This window comes from Giraffa tippelskirchi, chromosome 7 (genome assembly GCF_054371585.1).
Source record: "Giraffa tippelskirchi isolate mGirTip1 chromosome 7, T2T-mGirTip1v1.2.pri, whole genome shotgun sequence".
Classification (NCBI taxonomy): Eukaryota; Metazoa; Chordata; class Mammalia; order Artiodactyla; family Giraffidae; genus Giraffa; species Giraffa tippelskirchi.
In genome coordinates, this window is record NC_137281.1 from 147213413 (window position 1) to 147239532 (window position 26120).

The window sequence follows — 26120 nt, forward strand, 5'->3', positions numbered from 1 at the left end:
GTTTTCCAGCAGACCGAGGGTGCCCTCTGGCGAGGCGAGACCGCCAGTGACTGAGGCTCGTTGGGTCGGAGCCGGGAAGGTCGGGAGGGAGGGATGGGGGGAGGGCTGGATGGGGGAGAGCTGGGGGGCGGGGGGGAGGGATGCGGAGGAGCTGGAGTGCGGGGGGAGCTGGGGGGCGGGGGGAGGGCTTGGGGAAGTTTGGGGGTCGTGGGGGGGCTGGAGGGAGCTGGAGGGAGGGCTGGTGGGGGGATGGTTAGGGGCTGGTTGGGGGGTGCTGGGGGGTGGCTGGGGAGGTGTGTGATGCCGGGAACCTAGGGATAAGGGCTCGAAAGAGGGCGAGGAAAAACAAGACGGGGTGCCCTGGGGAACAGCCTCTCTCTCTCTCTCTCTCTCTCTCTGTCTCTCTCTCTCTCTCTCTCTCTGGGCCCCACGTGCGCACACGGGCACCTCTCCCTTCCCCGAGCCCCACTCCGCCGTCTCTCTCGCAGAAATGTCCTCCAGATGTGCGCGGCCTCCCTCCCCGGCCGAGGGTTCCGCGGGGAGCTGCGCCAGCCAGCGCGGAGTCAGCAGCTGGCCCGAGCCCATTTCCCAGATGGGTGAGGGGAGGGGTTTTTTGGGGTTTTTCCTCCGCCTTCGTTCCTTCTCTCAGCCTAAGTTTCTAGGTCTTTTCTCACCAAAAGTTTCGGGAGGGCAAACCACAATGTCCGCGCCCCCTCCACACCACTACCCACTCACCCCCCCACCACCCCACCCTGCTCCGACACGGGATGATCTCCGAATTGACCGCTTTCCAGGGAATCGGTGCTGCTCCCCACCACCCCATCCCACTTCGCCCCAGCCTTCCTGACCCTGGATCCTAGGACAGTAACGGAAAGGACGTTCTCTGCATCCCCAGGGCTGTGGTTGATCAGCTTAACTTGAGGAAATGGAGACACAGACCTGTTTAAGAGGCTTCACTGCTTGTGAGTGGTGGGGTGATATTTAACACGGGCTCTCTGGTTTGGGAAGACATAATTTTTATTTCCATAAGAAATGAGGGATCCTAGGTTTAAAAAGCTTGAATTTGAATTACTTTCGTTTGAATTACTTTTAGGTCATATAATCAGGGGGAGTCGACACTGAGATTTGGACCCAGGAAGTCTATTGCCAGCATCTATGCACTTAAATGTAGTGTGCTTAGTCGCCCAGTCGTTTCCAACTCCCTGGGACCCCGTGGACTGTAGCCCACTAGGCTCCTCTGTCCATGGGGATTCTTCATGCAAGCATATGGAAGTGGGCTGCCATGCCGTCCTCCAGTGCACTTAAATATTATGCTCTATTTCCTCTGGAACTCAGCTATCATTTGAAAAATATTTTTGACAACTACTATATGCCAGGCACTGTTCTAGGCTCTGTGGAGGCAGCACTGAACAAAACAAACCAAATCGTTCCCTTAAGGACTTTACATTCTAGAAGTGGAGGTAGGACCATGGGGAATGCAATAAGTGAATTAAAATACATAAATAATGTGGTGTGATAAAAGGTAAGTGCCATGGTGGATAATAAACCAGAGAAGACAGAGTGCCCAGGTTGAGGGGATGTTGCAATTTAAAATCAGAGAAGGCCTTACTGAGACCTTTAAGTAAATACTTGCAAAATGGGAGGGAAAATTGTTAAAGTTACATCCTTCTGGATACCACCTCTACCAATCAGAGTCTACAGGGACGGGGCTCTGGCACATGTATTTTTAACAAACTTCACAAGTGATTCAGGTGCCCGGCAAGGTTTGGAAGCCACTATTCCAGGGCTTCTTTCCGCCCAGAGTGAGCACCTTTTGCTTTCAGGAATTCAAGAAGTGGGAGTGAAGGTTTGGAAACTGGTGGTGGTGGTGTGGCTATAAAAAGTGGAAAGAAAATAGAAATGGAGTCGATATTCCTAAAAGAGCTCTCTAAAAAGGAACCAGGAGGCCATTAAGGAAGTATGAATTATGTGAGTCTCAGCCTGGGTAAAACCTGACCTTTTGTCCACTCGCTGTCCTAATGAAGACATCCAGAAGATCTGCCAGAAATTCAAGATACTTATCAGACCCCTATCTTATAATAACTTGTGACAGCTTGTCTACTTGTCAGTTGTTCTTTTTCAGTCACTCAGTTCTGTTCGACTCTTTGCAACCCCATGGACTATAGCACGCCAGGCTTCCCTGTCCTTCACTATCTCCTGGAGCTTGCTCAAACTCATGTCCATTGAGTTGGTGATGCCATCCAACCATCTCATCCTCTGTCAGCCCCTTTTCCTCCTGCCCTCAGTCTTTCCCAGCATCAGGGTCTTTTTCAATGAATCAGTTCTTTGCCTCAGACCCTTACTCTAAAACAACTCTTGATTCCTTAAGGACAAATATTTCCTTTCTTGCATCAGAGAACAGCCTCATGGCCTTTGCCTTTGTAATCTCCTTTCCCTTCCTCTTCCCTGGAACACTCTTGATTTTACCAGAATCTGTGTCTCCCGAATCGCAATTTTTCAGATCCCTGCCCCCTCAATAAAGCTCTTTATTCTTTGCAGCCTCCATACTGATTACTGTTTGACAGCAATCACAAGAAATGGGAAAATCCTAAGATTAATCCCTTCTTCCTCATCTGGCACCAGGAAGAACAGAACAAGGGCTTCACTGGAGCTTATATTTCATCCATCTTAGATCTTTGGCAGTGAATGTTTATTCAGGTTAAAATCTAACAGCGTATTACTCTCACTGAGAATCAGAACTCGTGAGTAAAAGGTTTTAGGGGTAATCTCTAAGAATCACTACAAGGGAGGAAGCTGAGAAAGTTCTGCCAGGCTACACAGGTAGGTATCAGCCGAGCTAGGATAAGGTTTCAACTCTTCTGACATCCAGGCAGTACTGTTGTTGTCACAGGCATGCTAACACATAGCCCTACCCAGTAAACGTGTGGATAAATGATTGGACCTAATCATTTACTAGGGATTGAAGAAATCCTACATTCCAGTTTTAGGGTTGATAATCCCTCTTACACGACTTTGCTTTTGAGAAGCCATCTAAAGCCTTACCCCTAGGATGATGCTGGGGACACTGTTCACTTTCAGGGCCATGAACTCAAGTTCTGGGGTCCCAGGTGGGAGTCCCCAGTACCAAGGATTGGTCAGTGTTATTGACATAGGGAACCTTACCTGTAGAGTCAATGAAGACTCGATAGTCCCATTAGGCTGGGAATTTGGGGGCCATCTTCCTCTACTGGCCCAGGAGGCTGGCTGGCTGGCACCCAGTAATATACGCCAGAGAAAAACACCAGTAAGACCTGGTGTCAGAAAAGCATGTGGCTCTGCTGCTTAATACTCAGGTGATTTTCCTCAACGTACTGTTCTGCACCTGAGTGTCTTCAATTGTTGGATAGAAATACTACTTTTGCTCACTTCATGGGGTGTTGAAGGGGTTATTTGTACTTTTGAAACTTATATTTGATGTGTTGGTTCAACTGCTCTATCAACTTCTTGAAGGCAGAAATTAGGTATATTGCACTTTTCATCATAAACCATTTATTAGCACCTGACCCTCAGGATGTCTGTCCAATGGAGACAATATAACTTATCTTGCTTCCTGCAAAGTTGTTATGCATTTCCATGTGCTAATAACTGTGAAAGTCCTCTGTACATTGACAAGAGCTATACACATGAAAAGGATGAGAATAATTACTACTATTAATAGTAATGCTTTGCCCTTTACAACTTACCTATTTGAACAGAGCTACAGATGTAGGCCCTGATGTTGGGAAAGATTGAAGGCCGGAGGAGAAGGGGACGACAGAAGATGAGATGGTTGGATGGCATTACCGACTCAAAGGACATGAATTTGAGTAAACTCTGGGAGTTGGTGATGGACAGGGAGCCCTGGCGTGCTGTAGTCCATGGGGTCGCAAAAAGTCGGACTGAGCGACTGAACTGAACAGAGGTAGGCAGTTTCTAAAGACTAAAATTTTTCACTGTCCCACAGGAGCACCCTCATCAGGATTTAATATGTGGAGATTCCTTCCAAATGTCAGAAAAGGTAGGTTTAGGAAAGATTTGGTTTAAATTTGAGGATGGCACATACACTCCGGGGAACTGTGAAGCGGACCCTTTAAGTACTGGAGTGAAAGGGCGGAGCCGTCGTCAGGGACGCGACTGAGCGTCTGGGTTTCCAGGAAGTGACGTCAGGCAGCCGCAGAGATGGAGGACTTGCTGGACCTAGGCGAGGAGCGGCGTCGCGGCCCGGCCACCTCCGTGAGGACCGACTCGGGGCGGGGACCGGGGCCAAGAATTAGCGGGTGGGGAGGGGCGACCCCGCCGGCCCTGGCTTCCCTGAGCCGCCTCTGCCCAGCCTGTCCCTGGCGCCAGGAGCCAGCGGGCTCTGAGCCTTGCGGGGGTGAGGCCGGCGAAGAGGCGGCCTCCCTCGCCCCGCCCCTGAGGCAGCGGTGAGCTCCGCTGCTGGCCTAGGCTTTGCTTTCTTTAAAATTCTCAAAGACTGGAAAACAGATCCTGCCCCTGCCGGCCTGTGAGAACGGTGGGAAATTTCCCAGCTTCTCTCCGCTCTCCGGAGCTCCAACTTGCCAACTTCCCTGGGATGGACAGATAGATCTGAGAGTGACTGGAGGAGCCCTGGCGAGGGTCACATTTGCCCTCATGCTGGAGCTTTTCCCTCGGCCGTGTCATGCCAGGATTTGATGTAAAAACCGTACTGTTTTAAGCATGGAAGGAGGGAAAGGAGTTAGGGAGGGCCTTTCTTTCCACTCATCCCCAGCGGAGGTGGGCGTTACCTCAGTTTTAAAGAGCGAGGGCGTGGCCAGGGGCGAGGTGGGGAGCCCAGAGGTCAGAGGGAGTGTAAAGCTGTTGCATGGGTTAAAGAAAGTTAACTTCTCGGAACCTCGATTTCCTTATCTCTAGAGTGGAGATTTATGTCTCCTTCAAGGAGGTGAAGATGAAATGAGATGTGCCTGGAAAGCATTTAACACAGTAACTGGCATATGCTGAGTTATTAGAAGAGGTTAGCGGCTCTTGCTTCTGAGGTCGTGATTTACCCAAGGTTATAGCCCGGTGTCGGGAAGATCCCCTGGAGGAGGGCATGGCAACCCACTCCAGAATTCTTGCCTGGAGAATCCCATGGACAGAGGAGCCTGAAGGGCTGCAGTCTATAGGGTCTCAAAGAGTCCAACACAACTGAAGCGGCTTAGCACATATCTATAAATAACTGAGCTAGATTCAAGACCCAAGTTCAGTGTGTCTGTGTGTGTCTTAATTCCATCACGGCCTCACCAAGCCTTTTTACCTTTAAAATTACTGAAGATCACAGTCACTAAAAGATTGGCCCAGAAGTCTTTAGTTTCTGCTGTGGAAACTACATGTTTTGAAGTGCCCTAGTAACATCGGATAGCCTACAAATTGCTAGAGAGGAGATATGAGGAATGGGAGCAAATTGTTCTAGAAAGAAGCAGGTTGCTTGACTGACCCAGGAGAATATTATGTCATCAGGCCTTTCTTGATAGGTGTACTTTTTTAGTACCGGGAGAAAATGAGTGTAGTTATTGAGTTATTCTTTCAACACATATTTACTGAGCTCCTTCTGTGTATCAGGCATTGATTGTCCTAGGTGCTAGAAATACAACAGTGAAAAAAAAACTAAGCTCCTGCCCTCATGGGGCTTATGTTCCAGTGGAGGAAGATGGGCAATAAAGAGACCATACATTTAAAATATATAAAACCAGGTAGTAATGTACTTTCTCTACCAGTCATTCCTATGGATTTATACAGGGTCTTCAAAAAGTTTAAAACCTTAAAATACTTGACAAATGTACTAGAGAAACCATCTATAAACAGCAGAGACAAGATCCTTGAAGTTTAGTTTGAGCACAGTCACTCCATGTAATATGCCATATTCAGATAGATACCCAATGTTATCATACACGGGAAAGGGCAGGCACAGGTGAAGGAGTAGAATTGTCTGCCTTGGGAAGAAAGTGAGCTGCTTATTGTCCAAAATGTTGTTTCTCTCATTCCTGAAATCTGAATGAATTGATTAGAATTTCATGTATAAACACTACATAAGGGTTTTTATGCAGCTCTCATGTAACTTCTCTCAATTTATTGATGCACTCAGTTCTTAGAACATCTTAAAACTGAAATTCCAGCAGGGCACAGAAAAAGCCTTCAGAATTTGAAGGCAGAAGATTTTGCTCTTATGTTTATCTGCCACTTTATTGTTTCCTGGGTCTCAATTACATCATTTGTAATATGGCCTCAGTCCCAGTCCCTATTATTGTGAAATCAAATGAAGCTACATCAGATGAGATCTAAAAATGCTTACAGTAATGCTGTTTTTTTTTTTAAAGAGCAAAAAAGAAAAATATAAACATTTCAACACCCTCCAACCTGCCCAAATAATGTTTGTGTGTGCTGGGAGGCATTGGAGACACAGATGGAGCCCTCCACCCTAGGAGGGCTTTGGGAAACACCTGCAAATGATTCCTTTGATGACTCAGAATTTGAAGTGTTCTGATTCCCAAAGCTGATGTCTCAAAAAATTCTTGTAAGAGCTTTCCTTTAAAGTCTGTAAGTGCAAATCCAATTAGCATATACGTCAAAGGAAATGCTGTCTGTGTTTCTCTGGTTTCAGTTTCCATGGAATTTCTTCTCCCACCAAACGCCTTTTTGATAACTATTTTCATGCCAAGCTGCAGCTTTGAAATTAGGCCCTCCTAAAATCCCACGTTGGGACATGGGAGCCTTGACCATACTCTGCCTGAGCTGTGGCAGGAGCTCCCTGTCCATTCTAGAGGAAGTTCTAGCTGCATTTCTTTGGGTAGAATAGGTCTATGGCCATTAAAAGAAAACATTGTGATCAACGCATGAATTTCCTATCCTACCATATAGAACTGACTTTGGGCACTTTGTTTGAAGGGTTTGGAGCATTTTCTAAGTGATCAACGCATGGGTTTCCTGCCCTACCATATAGAACTGACTTTAGGCACTTTTGTTTGAAGGGTTTGGAGCATTTTCTAAGTATATTCGAGTTGCTCAAATCCCATCCACCCCATGTCATCAGAAATCCAGTCCTTGCTTACCTTGGCAGAATTGTCTTCCTCATAGTGGCTCAGAGACGTTTGAGTCAGCAGCACCCCTCATCTCTCCTTACAGGGGGCCAAGATGGGGCGCCGAGCTCAACAGGAGTCCACCCAAGCCGAGACTCATCTCAGTGGCAAGAATTCCTCTTCGACTCTGACTGCAGAGGTGGGTGTTAAAAAATTCTGAAAAAGTTTTCAGCTCTTAACAGTTAGCGATTACTCAATGAGCAAGGATTTGGCCTTTCATATAATTTTTTTTTTCTTTTTCTTTAATGTCAGCCTTTCTCCTATCTTGATTTGGGAATTCCCTTCCCCAGCCTTTGTCCTATTAGCAAGAAATGAAAGAGTAACTTTTTTCTTTTGATGCCAGAGTAGTTTCTGTGCATTGCTTTATATTCCCAGTGAAGAAGTTTTGTACGTTAACTGAAGCAAGGGACTGGGAGCTTTCAAAATCCAGCCAAAATCCGGGTTTTTATTCCTGCCAGATAAAAGCCAGTGAGGCATGCTGGTGACGTAAAGTTGAACTACACAACTGGACGTTTTGTTCTCAGTGGTGACCTGCGCTTTCTACAGTTTTCAGGCGGGAAGGGAACCCGTAACTGGTACTGGCCTTGCTTTCTTGGAAGCTTTTCCAAGTGGCCTGGAATCGTGGGAATTTATCCAGCTTCTCTGCGGAGGGTGGGTAATCTTGATGAGCAATGCTTTTGATGCCAGAGCACTATTTTTGGCAGTTTACTCAGGACTTCTTTTCACCCTCCTCTGCCCTGTTTGAAGAAACTTCTGCCCTTTTCTAGAGCTGGCTTCAGGGTAATTCTCACTGTCGGCTTTTCCTCACTTCTCCAGGCTGACTTAGGGCTCGTACTTCTCAATTGCCATCGTACCTGTTAGAGAACTACTCACATTAGGCACTCATTTTCTGTTTGCATGTCTGGCCCACTAGAGAGTGAGTTTCTGAACAACAGGGAACATGGCTACTCAGTTGCCCAGCTCATTAGCCTACAGTGGGTTTATGAGGGCAGCTCTGCTGGGAGGCCTGATGGACCAGATAGGTACGTGAGCACAGCATGCTGCGGACAAGACAGACACAGCTGACTTACATATCACATAAGTAGGAATATCCTTCACTTTCTTCAGAAATAAGTTCTCTACCATGCTTTCAAGTGCTCCACATGGGCCTTTCAGTTTCTCTTCTATTTTCTCACTGATGGTAGAAATATGGGTACAGAGAATCAGTTTTCCTCTCAGATAACAATTATTTGTTGTTGTTGTTTAGTTGCTAGATTGTGTCCAACTGTTTGCAATCCCATGGACTGTAGCCCACCAGGGTTTTCTGTCCATGGGATTTCCCAGGCAAGAATACTGAAGTGGGCTGCCATTTCCTTCTCCAAGGGATCTTCTCATCCCAGGGATTGAACCTGCATCTCCTGCATTGGCAGGCAGATTCTCTACCACTGAGCCACCAGGGTGACCCCAGATAACAACCATGCCAACACAGAAAAACTGGGGGCCAACCCTTGGCCTCATAGTCTGAAGTCAGTAGAGAGAGGTTGGGGAGGGACTGTGAGAGGCCACATGTAACCACTACCTGGAGTAACCACTACCTGGTCACAGCCACTGATGTCCGGAGAATATAGGTCCTGTACTGCCAGCTCTTCTGATTTTCCAAGAAACTCTGGCAGTCTAAAATTTTACGTAAAAGCAACACATTTTTAGACATCAGTGACTAATTATAAACATTAAATCACTATATGGGCTATATTAGGCCTGAAGGTTGTCAGTTTGTGACTTTGACCATAGTGCCTCCTTTATAGAGCTTATTGGATTGGCCAGAAAGTTCATTCGGATTTTTCCATAGGCGCACACGGAAAAACTCAAATGAACTTTTTGGCCAACCCAAAGTATTGTATTCTAATTGTTTATGTTCTTGGCTCCCTCAGAAGATGTTTCCATTTGAAAGGTGAGGGGTGTTTAAAAAAAACCATTTTTTTCTTTTGGCCATGCTGCATTGGCATTTGGGATTTTAGTTCCCCAACCAGGGATCGAACCTGTGCCTCCTGCAGTGGAGTCGCAGAGTCATAACCACTGGACCACCAGGGAAATCCCTATCCCCTTTGTTTATCACAATGTCTGGCACAGAGCAGGCATGCAGAGGGTGAGGGGGGTGAAGTTCATAGTGTGTGATGAGGGCCCTTGGAAGCTGAAGAAGAGTGTTACAGGGTTGGGGTGGCAGATAGTGGCACATTGGAGGCATAGTGAAAGGGATACAATGGAGGGGAGACAGTGAAAGAAGAGATACCAGGCCCAACCCTGGATCTCAAGGAGCTTGAACTGCAGTGGTGTATGTCTGTGAGGAGAAGATGAGCCAGCCAGTGAACAGCGTAATAGAAGTCTACTCTTGGCCTTTGGCCACTTTAGCCTGTGGGCCAGGGAAGATCCATCCCACCCCCAGATCATTAATTCATTTATTTAATAAGTATTTATTGATGCTTACTGTGTGCCAGGCACCGTTTTAGCGGCTTGGCATATTTCAGAGAGCAAGAGACAAATCCCATACGGTAATGGAGCTTACATGCGCATGATCACTGGCAGTCACGAAGGCTAATTACAAGCCAACCCCATTGTGAAGGAGGTTATAGCCACCTTAGGGGCGAGGTGAGTGAGCCCAAGATGGGCCGAGATGTCCTGATGGCCTTGAAGTCCTTTGTGTGGGGACCCCCCCCCACATTCCAGATCTGGCCCCCAGGCTGGGGTCAGTAGGCAGATTCCCTTCCCCTTAGCTCAGGTGAGAGTGAGGGCTGTGAGCACCTAACTCCATAATAATACACCTATCAGCATGTCAGCCTTTTTGGAATACCCACTTATTTCCACCAAGCCATGTACCTTTTTTTTTTTTTCAAACCCTCTGGGCCTTAGTATTTTTTCTGGGAGAACATGATGAAAAGTCATTCTGTTCTTCACCTACCTGGTGCCTCTGACAGCAAAATGCCAGTAAGAATTCCAGGATTCCTCCTCTCCCTGAGTTAATTGAGGTTTAAAGCAGTGTGGGCAGCCTCCCTCAGGCCAGATGCACACTGTGCTGTGTGGGACTTTTTGACTGATTCTTTCTAAAATTAGATTTCCAAGACTTGTGTGTGTGCCCATTTGCATTCCAGTTCTGAATATATTACTTGATATATTTATTTTTGTCCTCTCACTGAGTATATTCTAGGATGAAGCTATTCATGAAAACATAAATATGGTACCTGGGGGCTGTCAGACATACTGCAATTACTTTTTTTTTTTTAATTTATTTTATTTTTGGCTGCACTGGCACTGGGTCTTTGTTGCTGCACACGGGCATTCTCTAGTTGCAGCGAGCAGGGAGCTACTCTCTGGTTGTGGTTTGCTGGCTTCTCATTGCGGTGGCTTCTCCTGTTGCAGAGCACGGTCTCTGGAGCATTCAGGCTTCAGTAGTTGTGACATGTAGGTTCAGTAGTTGTGATACATGGGCTTAGTTGCCCCGTGGCATGTGGAATCTTCCTGGAGCAGGGATTGAATTCCTGTCCACTGTGTCAGCAGGCAGATTCTTAACCACTGGACCACCAGGGAAGTCCTGGAGTTACTTTAGAGTCATGTAGGAATTAGTTCAAACAAATGATGATTTTTTTTTTTATTTTATTAATTTTTCAACACACTATTTATTATCTGTTTTGCTGCGCCTGGTCTTAGTTGCAACCTGTGTGAGATCTTTTAGTTATGGCAAGCAAACTTTCAGTTGGGGCATGCAGGCTCTAATTCCCTGTCCAGGGCTCACATCGGGAGTGTGGAGTCTTAGACACGGCACCATCAGAGAAATTCCAAATGAAGACTTTAAAGCAAGGCAGCAGGCGGGGAACTCATAAAGGACGGACGTCTGGCAGCGGTCTGCTGAAATAGAGGGAACGCAGGCTTGGCATCAGAAAGACCAGGGCTCGAGCCTGGACTCTGCTAATTGCCTGGATCTTGAACAAACCCACTAATCTCTCTAATCCTCCGTTTCATTATCTGTCAAACAGTGGTAACAACACCACCAGGTTGATGTGAGGATTAAGTGAGATATGCGTTTAAAAGCACTTGAATAAACTGAAAGGCACAGAACAAACGTTCATTCATTCAGTGAGTGGTGAATAAGAATATTTGGACAGAGCTTTGCTCTTGTTATGGAAGGGCTGCAGAGAAGGAGGATGTGAGCCTGGTCTCTTTTAGAACTGATTTGGAAGTCTTTCCAAGGCTGACGAGTAACGATGTGAAGCAGGTTTTTTGCTTTCCGGATGCAGCGGGCATTCCTCCCGCAGGGTGGACAAGGACACAGGCCTCAGGGTTGGACAGCCATGGGCTGAAATCCTGCCTGTGCCACAGGTTAGCTCACGGGCTCAGCAAGTTTCTTAACCTTTTCAAACCTCAGTTTCCTCATTGGTAAAATGTTGTTAATTTGCCAAGTTGTGTCTGACTCTTTGTGACCCCATGGACATAGCACACCAGGCTTCTCTGTCCTTCACCATCTCCCAGAGCTTGCTCAAACTCATGTCCATAGAGTTGGTGATGCCATCCAACCATCTCATTCCTCTGCTGCCCTCTTTTCCTCCTGTCTTCAACCTTTCCCAGCATCAGGGTCTTTTCCAGTGAGTTGACTCTGTATCAGCTGCAGCATCAGTCCTTCCAATGAATATTCAGGGTTAACTTCCTTTAGGACTGACTGGTTTGATATGCTTACTGTGCATGGGACTCTCAAGAGTCTTCTCCAGCACCACAATTCAAAAGCATCAAGTCTTTGGCACTCAGCCTTCTTTATGGCCCAACTCTCACATCTGTACATTACTGGAAAAATCATATCTTTGACTATACAGACCTTTGTTGGCAAAGTGATGTCTCTGCTTTTTAATATGCTGTCTAGGTTTCTCATAGCTTTTCTTCTAAGGAGCAAGCGTCTTTTAATTTTGTGGCTGCAGTCACCATCCCCGGTGATTTTGGAGCCCAAGGAAATAAAATTGGGCACTGCTTCCACTTTTGCCCCTTCTATTTGCCATGAAGTGATGAGAATGGATGCCATGATCTTAGTTTTTTGAATGTTGAGTTTTAAGCCACCTTTTTTTACTCTCCTCTTTTACCCTCATCAAGAGGCTCTTTAGTTCCTTTTCACTCTCTGCTATTAGGGTTGTATCATCTGCATATCTGAGATTGTTGATATTTCTCCTGGCAATCGTGATTCCAGCTTGTGATTTATCCAGCCTGTCATTTCACACGATGTATTCTGCATATAAGTTAAATAATCAGGGTGACAATATACAGCCTTGACATACTCCTTTCCCAATTTTGAACCAGTTTGTTGTTCCACATCCTGTTATAACTGTTGCTTCTGGACCTGCAAACAGGTTTCTCAGGAGGCAGGTAAGGTGGTCTGGTATTCCTATCTCTAAGAATTTTCCACAGTTTGTTTTGATCCACACAGTCAAGGGCTTTATTGTAGTCAATGAAGCAAGAGACTCCAGTATTCTTGCCTGGAGAATCTTGTGGACAGAGGAGCCTGGTGGGCTGCTGTCTACGGGGTCACACAGAGTCGGACACAACTGAAGCGACTTAGCATGCATGCATGCATTGGAGAAGGAAATGGCAACCCACTCGAGTACTCTTGCCTGGAGAATCCCAGGGACAGAGGAGCCTGGTGGGCTGCCGTCTGTGGGGTCGCACAGAGTTGGACACGACTGAAGTAGCTTAGCAGCAGCAGCAGCAGCATGAAGCAAGGGAAGACTTTTCTTGGAATTCTCTTGCTTTTTCTGTGATCCAACAGATGTTGGCAATTTGATCTCTGGTTCCTCTGCCTTTTCCTCTTCCTCTGGAGAAGGAAATGGCAACACACTCCAGTACTCTTGCCTGGAAAATCCCATGGACATAGGAGCCTGGTAGGCTACAGTCTATGGGGTGGCAAAGAGTCGGACATGACTGAGCGACTTCTCTTCTCTTTCTCTGCCTTTTCTAAATCCAGCTTGAACATCTGGAAGTTCTTGGTTCACATGTTGCTGAAACCTAGTGTGATGGATTTTGAGCATTACATTGCTAGCATATGGGCCTCCCTGATAGCTCAGTTGGTAAAGAATCCACGTGCAATGCAGGAGACCCTGGTTCGATTCCTGGGTTGGGAAGATCTGCTGGAGAAGGGATAGGCTATCCACTCCAGTATTCTTGGGCTTGCCTTGTGGCTCAGCTGGTAAAGAATCTGCCTGAAATGTGGGAGACCTGGGTTCGATCCCTGGTTGGGAAGATCCCCTGGAAAAGGGAAAGGCTACCCACTCCAGTATTCTGGCCTGAAGAATTCCATGGACTACAGTCCATGGGGTCACAAAGAGTCGGACACGACTTGCTAACATGTGAAATGAACGCAATTGAACATTCTTTGGCATTGCCTTTCTTTGGGATTGAATAAGGTGGCCAGAAAGAAAAAACAAGATAAACATGTGTAAAGTAAGCCCTTAACCCAGTCTGACACATAAGTGCTCCCTATATTATTATCTCTCCAGAGCTTGGGTATTCTATTATTGTGCCTTAACCCTCTCTACTGAGGTTGAAAGCTGGTGGGCTTCAGGCTAACCTTAGCCTATATTCAAGTCTTCTTTGATCCGGACAGAGTTAAGCATTTTTTAAACTTGGGTGTTATCTTGTGTAAATTAGGAAACTTTTTGTGAAAAATCCAGATTTGGGGCTCCTCTTTGAAACCAGACGTTCTGGCACACGGGAATGCTGGGCTGGCATTCCCCCTGGCAGCAGGTGGCCAGAGCTGATTAAGGTGCTTGCTTCCACACGGCCTGCCCTCTCCAGCTCACCCTTTCTTACTTGAATACACCTGGTCAGATTTTACTCACATCTGATCTGCCTGGCTCCTGTTTCCATTTGAGTGTAAAACTCCTGCACTTTTAGGATGGATTGATTTTTCAGGCATCCTTGTGTATCTATGGGTATTAAATTTGACTACACACATCAGAAACTCAGCCCCAGGGCTTGGAGCAGACGGAAATGATTTTTCTCACAGCAAGAACTCCAGTGGAGGATAGGGCAGGTGCGGTCACTGGAGAAGGTCCTATGTTACCCTCACCCCTTCTAGACACCTGCTCTGCCGTCTGGAGCTTGTAACTTGTTCTCGTGATTGTTCACATCATAGTCGGTTATTCCCCAGGGATCTGATCTGTATTCTAGATGAGAGAGGGAAGAGGGGAAGAGTCCAGGGTTCTTACCAACCATGTGCCTTCTTAACAAGAAAACGATAGCCAGATACTTCACCAAGTAGACTTTCCTAGTTACATGTCATTGGTCATAACTAGATCTTAAAACCACTTTAAATTTCAAAGAAGTTTTTCAGCTGGGCACGTTGCCATACCCATCATGTTGGGGCTTGGGGGGTTAGGGAGAAGAGGAATCACTGAGTAGGCAATTTATGACATATCAATTAAAAAAAAATGTATGCAAAGGTTTTTTTTTTTTCTTGTAGGCTTGGGTATAAAAGGAAAGAATTATTTTTAGTAGCCAAAAAAAGAAAAAATAATCCACATTCCTCTCCAGTTTTCTAATTTGGGGTTGTATAGAGTTCAGAGAAAATCTATACTCCCTGAAGTTCCAACACTGCACTTGGCAATGTTGTCCCTCCTCCATCTTTTCCTTCTTCCTGTTTTATCTGTAACCGTTCAGGGTTTTCTACCTGTAGGGTACCTGTGACTCAGTCCAGGTAATTAGACTCTTCCTCCCTCTCTGAAAGAAGAGGAAAGATCCCTTTAGTTGCTTGGTCAATCTATAAATTTTAAAATAATTTGGAAGAATTTACCTGTCTGATCATACTGATGGACCAGAAGGATGAGCTCTTCCAGTAGTCTTACTAGCTCAGAGTTGACTATAGAGTCCTGCCTGCTTTTCAGGTTGTTGTAAAGGTCAGATTTGGTAATGCACATAAAGGTGCCTGCACACAGGCACCTCTCAAGAAATTGTAAGTATTTAGAAGGTTTATGACTGCACCCCTCTTTGTGTGTGTGTGTGTGTGTGTGTGTGTTTGCCACTTGTCACCAATCAAGCTTAGATCACTAGATGCATGGTTCAGTTAGCAATTCAGGTTGGTGTTACAGTTGTGGACACTTTAACTGGTGCCCTGATAAGCATCTCCACATCTGTAGTGAATAACTTTCTCTGGAAGAGCAGCCCTGGGCATTAAACTGGGTTTCTGTGCCTGAGCTTGACTGGGTGTCAGTTCAAATGATGCTGCACCTACTCAACCTCAAGAAAAGACCTGGACACTTTCTCCTGTGAAGTGGCACTGCCGTACACTGAGGTTGGGAAAGAGGAATCTCACTACAGAGCCTCTCAGGGCTGGCCTGTTTTTTGTTTGGTGGGGTTTTTTTTTTTTGGCTGCCTGGTGAGGCCCGTGGGATTTTTAGTTCCCCAACCAAGTACTGAATATGGGCCCTCGGCAGTGAGAACACAGAGTTCTAACCACTGGACTGCCAGGGAATTCTCTTGCCTGTCTTCTGCATGAGTATTTCTCTGTTGGGTCTAGACCAGTTTGTAGCTTAGCTTCCATTTTGCAGATTGTCCTTGTAATAATAATACCGATAGCTGACATTGGAGCAGCTGCCAGTTACACGCACTGTCCTATTTAAGCCTTGTGGTCACTCCTGAAGTAGGTGTCATTTTAGCTGAGCCTTCGAGGAGTTGAGTGACCTGTCCACAGTCCTTCAGCTAACACGTGACTCTCCTCTCTCTCCTTCCAAGCAGGTGCTTAATCACCACCTAACTTTTCCTACCTCCCGGATGGTAGATGCACAGACGTCCCAGTATAGAGAAAGGCTTTCAGAGGGAGCTGAGAGACCTTTTGGGTTTTCCTCTTGGAATCCTTTTGGCGAGGATGTGAGTTCTCACTTGATCATCCTTATTCGTCCACTTGTCTGGAAAAACGTTTGCAACACAGCTGTTCTCTTTTTCTCTTCCTCCTCCGCCCGCCCCCACCCCCTATCCCTCTGGTGTTCCTCCTAGGACGCAGAACTGAAATTCAGCCAGATTCTCTTGCAGGAATCTGAGCAATGCTGCTGGGCTCATGTTCCCAAATTAGGCCAGTTTCCTCATCCCCCAGCAGCTCCTCTCAGCTGGAGCTCCCCTGGCACATTGTATTACGTCTCTTGCCCTCCGCCTATTCCTGACTGGTCTGCCAGCGGGCAGTTATTTTCAGCCCAGCTAGGGTTATCTGCTGACCCTTTTTGGTGACATTTTTTCTTGTTTCTCACAAAAATAACTTTCCTAGATTAGTCACATTTTTCAGCCTTTTTCGTAGTCCCTCTCCAACGGGCTGGATTGAATGATGCTTCTGACAACGTTGTTCAGAGAGGGACGCGGGGGAATCCAGCATGGACTCGTTCACAAGGAATGTGTTTTCTACACTTTGTCTTCAGGTCACGTTCCGTATCCCCGACTTTTCAACTCTCCCTCGGAGCTGGGCCCATATGCTTCACCGACCCATCCCTGGGGCTGCTCCCTATGTAGATCACACGGTTGCAAATAGCATTCACAATTCCCCTACAGCACTTCCTCGGGCTCTGTCAGTGCCCCAGGACAGTGCCTCACGCCTCCTGCTCAGTTCAGTCCAATTACTGAGTCGTCTCCGACTCTTTGCAACCCCATGAACTGCAGCCCGCCAGGCTTCCCTGTCCCTCATCAACTCCTGGAGCTTGCTCAAACTCAAGTCCATCGAGTCAGTGACGCCATCCAACCATCTCATCCTCTGTCGTCCCCTTCTCCTCCTGCCCTCAATCTTTCCCAGCATCAAGGTCTTTTCGAATGAGTCAGCTCTTCGCTTCAGGTGGCCAAAATATTGGAGTTTCAGCTTCAACATCAGTCCTTCCAATGAATAGTCAGGACTGATTTCCTTTAGGATTGACTGGTTTAATCTTGCAGTCCAAGGGACTCTCAAGAATCTTCTACAACACCACAGTTCAAAAGCATCAGTTTTTCAGTGCCCGTCTTTCTTTATGGTCCAACTCTCATATCCATACACGACTACTGGAAAAACCATAGCTTTGACTAGATGAACCTTTGTCACCAAAGTAATGTCTCTGCTTTTTAATATGCTGTCTAGGTTGATCATAACTTTTCTTCCAAGGAGCAAGCGTCTTTTAATTTCATGGCTGCAGTCACCATCTGCAGTGATTGTGGAGCCCAAGAAAATAAAGTCTCTCACTGTTTCCATTGTTTCCCCATCTATTTGCCATGAAGTGATAGGACTGGATGCCATGATCTTTGTTTTTTGAATGTTGAGTTTTAAGCCAGCTTTTTCACTCTCCTCTTTCACTTTCATCTAGAGGCTCTTTAGTTCCTCTTTGCTTTCTGTCATAAGGATGGTATCATCTGCATATTTGAGGTTATTAATATTTCTTCCAGCAATCTCGATTCTAGCTTGAGCTTCATCCAGCCCAGCATTTCACATGATGTACTCTGCACAGAAGTTAAATAAGCAGGGTGACAATATACAGCCTTGACGTACTCCTTTCCTAATTTGGAACCAATACATTGTTCCATGTCCAGTTCTAACTGTTGCTTCTTGACCTGCATACAAATTTCTTAGAAGGCGGGTAAGGTGGTCTGGTATTAACCATTTCTTTAGGAATTTTCCACAGTTGGTTGTGATCCACACAGTCAAAGGCTTTGGTGTAGTCAATAAAGCAGAAGTAGATGTTTCCTTCTACTATTTGTAAAGCCAGCTTCCTTCCAGAAAGGTGGTGCTTGAAGAGCACCTAAAATGCCTTCCCTCACCTATGGGGAGGGTTAAGTCAGAACTACATGGGAGAGTTTATTTAGCTCAGTGCTCCAATAAGTTAGCTACTGTTACTATCTACACAACCTGAGAAGAAGAAACGATGATCATTTTATCTTTATTTTCAGCTCTGCCAATTCCTCAGTGTCTATCCTGGACAGTTTGCTTAACCACTCTCAACCCATTCCTCATCTGGTGAACGGAGCTGATAGTAATAACTATCTCCTATGGTTGCTGGTAGATTAAATAAGAGAATGTATAAAGCTCTTAGGACAGTGCTTGCCACATGCTAACTATTATTGTCATCATTTGTGTCATATGAGAATTAGAAAGTATTATCAGTTTATCCTCAGGTGCAGTTCTGTTCATGATACAGAGATATTCTTATTTGCTAACACCTTTTCATCTTCTTTTCAAAACCTGACCTTCTGTCTAGAGATTGGCAGTCTTTCCAAAGAATGATCCTTCATTGCTGACTTAATATTTTGTTACTCTGGGGCACATGCGTCAAAAATGAAGAGGGCAGGAGTGACCTTGGTGATCTCAGTGACCTTGGAGTAGAGGATGACATCTATTCATTTCTTCATTCATTCACTTATGAAACTTGATTGAGAGCTTTCTGTGTGCCAGGCTTGTGCTTGAAGCTGGCAGTTTGATGATAAACCAGACATGCTCCCTGTCCACTTAGAACCTTCCTCTCAGAGCTGCAGAGAACTAAACACCAGGTTGGGGTGAGCACAGAAGGATATGGGAATGCTATCACTGAACCCTTTTACTCTTACAGACATCTGGAAAGGTGGGCTAGGAAAAAATCATGTTTGAGTTGAGACTTGAAGGATGAGTAGAAGTTAGCCAAGGGAAAGAGTGGGCCAAGGAAGGGAGAATACTTCAAGTAGAGGCATGAGCACATGCCAAGGTGAGGTGAGGGAGAGCATGGCACATTGGATTTGTTAGTGGAACAGTTGACCATGTAGGCGATGGAGAAGTGGTCCTCAGTGACTTGTGCAAACAATGTCACATTTTTCCAGTATTTGAAAAATAGCCCCCTTGCCTTTTTTGAAAATGAACCATATGAGGCCAGCATTTCTTGTTTGACACTGAAATAATTGGCAATATTATGAGATTTAGACTCTGACATCTCAATATTTTTCAATGTTTCTTGTTCATTGATGCATCTTCAATGTAGCCATTACACTTCTCTCCCTATGCATATATGTTTTCTGAACTTTTGAGATGTGCTCAAGTATAATATTGATGACTTGGAACTCTTCTGGCTCATTCTTTATAAGGAAGGGCTTAATAGACCAGTAGTTTGCAGTGTTCATACTTAATTTATATCCTAAGAATTCCTAGCTTCCTATGAGGATAGATTGTGTGTGTGTGTGTGTGTGTGTGTGTGTGTGTGTGTGTGTGTGTGTGTTAGATCCTGGTAACTCTAGGAGAGAAATCATGGGAGTAATATTGAATTAGTCGTGATCTGATAGGATTTAGAAAATGTCTTTTGATTTCACAAAATAAGAGACTAAGTCAACTAGATTCTGCTAATTACAGGTATATACTAGCTGCTTAATAAAAACATGTGTAAATGAACCAATGATATAAGCCCAGTTAGTGCCTGTGACCTCTTACTACTTTGTTGCCTCAAGAAAGATGAGAACCCTTGTCTTTGTCCTCTTAGCATTCCTAATTTGCACATCCATGATTATCAACCATAGGTCGAATTGACTTAAAAAATAGTCACAACCTAAAAGTTCAGTCACAACCTAAAAAGTTATAGTTTATTCAGCAGAAATTCTTAGGGCTTAAAAGCCTGGGAGGCAGCATCTTAAATAGCCCTGAGACAAGGCTCCAAGGTGGCAAGTGGAGGACCCAGGTTATATAGAAGTTTTGCAACAAAGGGCAGGGAGTCTGAACATCAAAAATTATTGTTAATTAAAACCAGATAACCCAAGTTAAGGAATTTAGTGCTTTTCTGTGTATGGGAAGATGCAAGAGTCTGGGCTCACCGAAATCATTCCTTTTTTAACACATCAGCTATCTGGGGCCAGTACCTTGTGTTTTTTGACATCTGGAGCATCCTTGTGGCTCACCATAGGAAGTGGCTACAGACTGATGGCTGCTAGATGGCAGGTATTCTTGAGTGCCCTTAGGGCTCACCAGCTCATATTCAGCCATTTCAGTTCAGTTCAGTCGCTCAGTTGTGTCTGACTCTTTGCGACCCTGTGGACTGCAGCATGCTAGGCCTCCCTGTCCATCACCAGCTCCCGGAGTTTACTCAAACTCATGTCCATTGAATTTGTGATGCCATCTAATCATCTCATCCTCTGTCGTCCCCTTCTCCCGCCTTCAGTATTGGAGGGCTGCAATCACTGATGACTGTGACATCCTTGTTTACTGATATGGCAGGAAATAATCTATTTATCAGTCATATCTGACCCATTTGCTGTGGGTCACACTCTATTGTAATATTGGAATTTGGTTTGACTCCTTGGAGGAGTAGACTACTGGCTTATGTTCAGAGATTTTCTTTTTCTTTTTTTTGTACATGAAAATTTTCATAGTAATAATACTTTTGTTGTAATGAGAATTGATTTTTATTTCAAGCAAAGTTCCCAGAGCCGACTTCAGAGAATCTTTGACTGTAAATAGCATTCTGGTAGGAAAAAATAAATCGAGAAGTAAAGAAATGGGTTCGGTTCAGTTGCTCAGTCATGTCCAACTCTTTGCAACCCCATGGACCGCAACATGCCAGGCTTCCCTGTCCATTACCAACACCTGGAGCTTGCTCAAACTTAACCACTATAAACTCTCCTGGACTGAGTTATTTGCCTCATGACTGGTCTCTCCTTTTAGGATAAAAGGATGAGATGGTTAGATGGCATCAGCGACTCAATGGACATGAGTTTGAGTAAACTCTGGGAGTTGGTGATGGACAGGGAGGACTGGCGTGCTGCAGTCCATGGGGTCGCAAAGTTGGACACAACTGAGCAACTGAACTGAACTTTCTTGTCCTCCTCCAGGTCAGCTGCAGTGGTCCTGTAAAATGTGCATAATTCATTTCATACTCAGAGCCATTTAAAGGACACCCATTGCCCTCAGGGCAAAAAATCCCAAATGCTTACTTTGCCCCTTTGTGATTTGTGCCTTCCTGTGTCTCCACCCCCATCTCACACCTGCTCCCTTGTGGCAGTCATAGGGAGTCTTTACTTTGCTGGATGATTCTAGTTCCCTAGAGCACTGTAATTCCATAGAATAGAATTCTCTGGAGTACTTATCTAGACTCTTTGCTGGGCTGACTCTGAAACCATTTGGTGGTGTTTGCGGGGCTCCTAAGAGCTCCAGTACCATAGTCTTTCATGTCTCAGAGAAGAATTCAGCAAGAGCAAAGTGGTGGATAATAAGTAATTTATCAGACTGGGACACTTGAGAGACTGACAAGCAGACCAGTGAGAGGATGCTGTGCCCTGAGAATGTACTGGGCTACCGTCAAAGAAAAAGTAGGGAGAGGGAAAAGAACGTCTTTGTCATTCTTGAGTAGATGTCATGCTTCCATTATCAGCTCCTCCTCCAGGTTGAGCAGGGGGGTTTGTTGGTCCCTACACAGCCAAGCAGGGTCCACAAAGTACTGTTTTTTCTGTTTGCAGAGAGCATGTCCTAGGGATCATTAACTTGCTGAGCTTACTGGGCAGAATGTGGGTCTCATGCCATTGTTTTATTGTTTTGGAGCATGTCCCATGCTTCTGCTGCATGGCTTTGTGCTTAAGCAAACCTGTTCTTTTGAGTCATCATTAACTTGCAGGGGTCTCCCGTATTTTTTTTTTTTTAATACTTATAATCCCCTAGTGGGATTAACTCATCACCTACATTATCCCTCCACTCTGTCCCTATCAGCTGCAACTTCTTCGAAGGGTTCAGCTTGTGTATCCTTTCTTTTATTTAAATGAGAATAATCTTATTATTTCCTGTATTGTACTCTCTCATAGTACTTTTTTTTTCAGTTTCCTGTGTTTTCTCTATCATCTCACCTGCAGTTGGTCACTGTATGTCTTTGTCATTGTTCAGGTCCGTCTCCCGCACTACCTGCACTTTCTAGGAGGGCCTGTTCTGCTCCCGTGAGCTACACTTTGTAGGTCCCCAGTCCAGTGAATGAGGACCAGGTGTGTGTAGGGGGGTGATGCGTTCAGTTCAGGGGTAAAGTTAGTTTGAGGAGCCTGTGAGACCACTAGCTAGAGGTCAGTCCAGGAGGCTTTGACTATGGAACTTGTGCTTTGGACTGGACTCCGAGCTGGAGCTAAAGGTTTGGGAGTCGTTCCTACTGAGGTGGTGAATGAGAGCCCAACTCTTGTTAAAAGGGAATCAGTAGAACCCGAGGGACACCCACGTCTAAGGCACACACAGCCAAAGAAGAGCTCACAAGAGGAGGCCAAGGAGGATGGCCAGAGGGGAGAGGGCAACAGCAGGTCCCTGTGGCGTCCAGAACCAAGATAAGAGAAGAGGGACAAGGACTCAGGGGTCGAGAGTGATTCACGCCACTAAGAGGGTCCAGGAAGACCAGACCTTCCCTCTGGAGCAGGATTTATTTGATTGAGCAACGAGGGATTCCCTGTACTTACAGGGAAGCAGTCAGAGAGGGGCGGCGTGCACCTGAGGCAGTCCCACACCAGGGAGGTTCTCAAATATTTGTTGAAAGAATTGCATGAATAATTATGACACTCATGACATCTCCTTCCCAGATCTTTTTTCGCCTTTTCTTCTGTTATTGAGCATTCCTCTGCTTCTCCCTTTTTCCCATATCTCTTCCTGTTTTTTACTCTTTATCAGTGATAACAGAACTCCATCCCCCATACCCCCTTTTGCCCATCCATTTGTACATATTTTTATTGATGTATTTATAAGAGCACTTTATTCTTTCATTCATTTATTCACTTATTATTCGTACATTTCATATACACTTTCCAATGCAAAAATGGGTAAGATAACTATATTCTAGTTATATAGACCCACAAACTTTTGTTCAGTCGCTCAGTTGTGTCCAACTCTTTGCGACCCCATGGACTGCAGCACACCAGGCTTCCCTGTCCTTCACTATCTCCCAGAGTTTACTCAAACTCATGTCCATTGAGTCGATGATGCCATCCAACCATTTCATCTTCTGTCACCCCCTTCTCCTCTTACCCTCAATCTTTCCCAGCATCAGGGTCTTTTTCCAGTGAGTCGACTCTTTACATCACATGGCCAAAGTATTGGAGCTTCAGCTTCAGCATCAGTCCTTCCAGTGAATATTCAGGGCTGATTTCCTTTAGGATTAACTGGTTTGATCTCCTTGCAGTCCAAGGAACTCTCCAGAGTCTTCTCAAGCACCACAATTCAAAAGCATCAATTCTTCAGTGCTCAGCCTTCTTTATGGTTCAGCTCTCACATCCATACACGACTACTGGAAAAACCATAGTTTTGACTATATGGAACTTTGTCAGCAAAGTGGTGTCTCTGTTTTTTAATACGCTGTCTAGGTCTGTCATAGCATTTCTTCCAAGGAGCAAGCGTTTTTTAATTTCATGGCTGCAGTCACCATCTGCAGTGATTGTGCAGCCCAAGAAAATAAAGTCTCTCACTGTTTCCATTGTTTCCCCATCTATTTGTGATGAAGTGATGGGACCGGATGTCATGATCTTTGTTTTTTGAATGTTGAGTTTTAAGCCAACTTTTTCGCTCTCCTCTTTCACCTTCATCAAGAGGCTCTTTAGGTCCTTTTCACTTTCTGCCCGTAGGGTGGTGTCATCTGCATATCTGAGTTTATTGATATTTCTCCCTGCAATCTTGATTCTAGCTTGAGCCTCATCCAGTCTGGCATTTTACATGACGTACTGTGCATAGAAATTAAGTAAACAGGGTGACAATATACAGCCTTGACGTACTCCTTTCCCAATTTTGAACCAGTTTGTTGTTCCATGTCCAGTTCTAACTTGCTTCTTGACCTGCATACAGATTTCTCAGAAGACAGGTAAGGTGGTCTGGTATTCCCATCTCTTTAAGAAACATCTGTACTTTGTTGTGATCCACATAGTCAAAGGCTTTAGTGTGATCAATGAGACAGAAGTAGAAGTTTCTCTGGAATTCCCTTGCTTTTTCTATAATCCAATGGATGTTTACAATTTGGTGTCTGGCTTTTATGCAGACAAAAGAATTATAATATATTTAAGTGGCATCAGTGGGAGCATGGAAGGAGCAACTGACCCTGCCTGGGACTTAGGAAAGGTGTCCCGAAGGAGGTGACCTGGGAGGTGGGTTGCAGTAAACGAGGAGAGATTTGCCAGTGAGAGGAAAGGGCAGCAGAAAAAGCTATACTAAGTCCTGTGTCTCTCAGGGGCCTGGTGTTTCCAGAGCACAGAGAACAACTCAGTGTCTTAGGAATGAAGGCCTGACATTCCAAGTGGAGGAGTTTGGGTTTATGTTGTGGGGATTCCACAAAGATTTTAAAGCAGCAAATGATGTTGCTGACTTTGTTTTCTAGGAAGGTGAGTCTGGCAGCTACGTGGAGGACAGTTTAGAGGGGGGAGGGCTTGTTGGCAGGGAGTCTGGTGGGAGGGAGGCAGTTGGAGCATCTCCTCCTGAGATGATGATGAGCCATGAAGCAGGCAGGGTTCCCAAACTTCAGGCATTCCCAGACGGTTTTGGTAGTTTTGGGTATTCACATACCACTCGCATGAGTGTTAACAGTTTTCTTTAAATCAGCTCCCTGTTTATATTTAAATAGATTTATTTTTGAACAGAAAGTGGAGTTTGTGAAAGCTATATTTTTCCCGATACGTATTAAAATACACACATGGCTGTGTGTCTTGTTGTTGTTTTTTGGCTATGTCAGGTCTTCACTGTGGTGCACAGGCTTTCTCCAGCTGCAACACGGGCTTCCATAGTTGCAGCGTGCGGACTCTAGTCGTGGTGCGTGGGCTTAGTTGCCCCCCCAGCATATAGGATCTTAGTTCTCTGACCAGGGATCGAACCCACATCCCCTACATTGGAAGGCCGATTCTTTACCACGAGACCACCTGGGAAGTTCCACACGTGGCAATTTTTTTTTTTTTTATAAATTTATTTATTTTAGTTGGGGGCTAATTACTTTACAATATTGTAATAGTTTTTGCCATACATTGACATGAATCAGCCATGGGTTTACATGTGTTCCCCCTCCTGGACCCCCCACCCACCTCCCTCCCCATCCCATCCCTCTGGGTCATCCCATTGCCCCGGCCCTGAGCCTTTGTCTCATGCATCGAACATGGAATGGTGTTCTGTTTCACATATGATAATATACATGTTTCAATGCTATTCTCCCAGGACGTCCCACCCTCACCTTCTCCCTCAGAGTCCATAAGATTGTTCTATGCATCTGTGTCTCTTATTCTGTCTCGCATATAGGGTTATCGTTACCATCTTTCAAATTCCATATATATGCATTAGTATACTGTATTGGTGTTTTTCTTTCTGGCTTACTTCACTCTGTATAATGGGCTCCAGTTTCATCCATCTCAGTAGAACCGATTCAAATGTATTTTTTTAATGGCTGAGTAATATTCCATTGTGTATATGTACCACAGCTTCCTTATCCATTCATCTGCCGATGGACATCTAGGTTGCTTCCATGTCCTGGCTATTGTAAACAGTGCTGCGATGAACATTGGGGTACACGCGTCTCTTTCAATTCTGGTTTCCTCGGTGTGTATGCCCAGCAGTGGGATTGCTGGGTCATATGGCAGTTCTATTCCCAGTTTTTTAAGGAATCTCCACACTGTTCTCCATAGTGGCTGTACTAGTTTGCATTCCCACCAACAGTGTAAGAGGGTTCCCTTTTCTCCACACCCTCTCCAGCATTTATTGCTTGTAGACTTTTGGATAGCAGCCATTCTGACTGGTGTGAAATGATACCTCATTGTGGTTTTGATTTGCATTTCTCTAATAATGAGTGGTGTTGAGCATCTTTTCATGTGTTTGTTAGCCATCTGTATGTCTTCTTTGGAGAAATGTCTGTTTAGTTCTTTGGCCCATTTTTTGATTGGGTCGTTTATTTTTCTGGAATTCAGCTGCAGAAGTTGCTTGTATATTTTTGAGATTAATTGTTTGTCTGTTGCTTCGTTTGCTATTATTTTCGCTCATTCTGAAAGCTGTCTTTTCACCTTGCTTATAGTTTCCTTTGTTGTGCAAAAGCTTTTAATTTTAATTAGGTCCCGTTTGTTTATTTT

The 26120-nt window shown here is 45.2% G+C and overlaps 1 protein-coding gene across 6 annotated transcripts in view; it reads left to right on the forward strand.

The window, feature by feature from the left end:
- The first annotated feature begins 333 nt into the window (after positions 1 to 333).
- Positions 334 to 26120, forward strand: part of IFT43 (intraflagellar transport 43) — a 106106-nt gene continuing 80319 nt past the window's right edge. For 3 of the 6 annotated variants that reach the window (XM_081509334.1, XM_081509335.1, XM_081509336.1), the window contains exons 1-2: positions 4178 to 4251; positions 7159 to 7251. In XM_081509334.1, coding sequence (XP_081365460.1) covers positions 4198 to 4251; positions 7159 to 7251 — 147 coding nt within the window. In that variant the 5' untranslated portion in view covers positions 4178 to 4197. Of the gene's footprint in view, positions 597 to 895; positions 963 to 3734; positions 3941 to 4177; positions 4443 to 7158; positions 7252 to 26120 lie in introns of those variants that run through there. The other 3 variants (XM_081509337.1, XM_081509339.1, XM_081509338.1) reach the window with 2 other exon arrangements.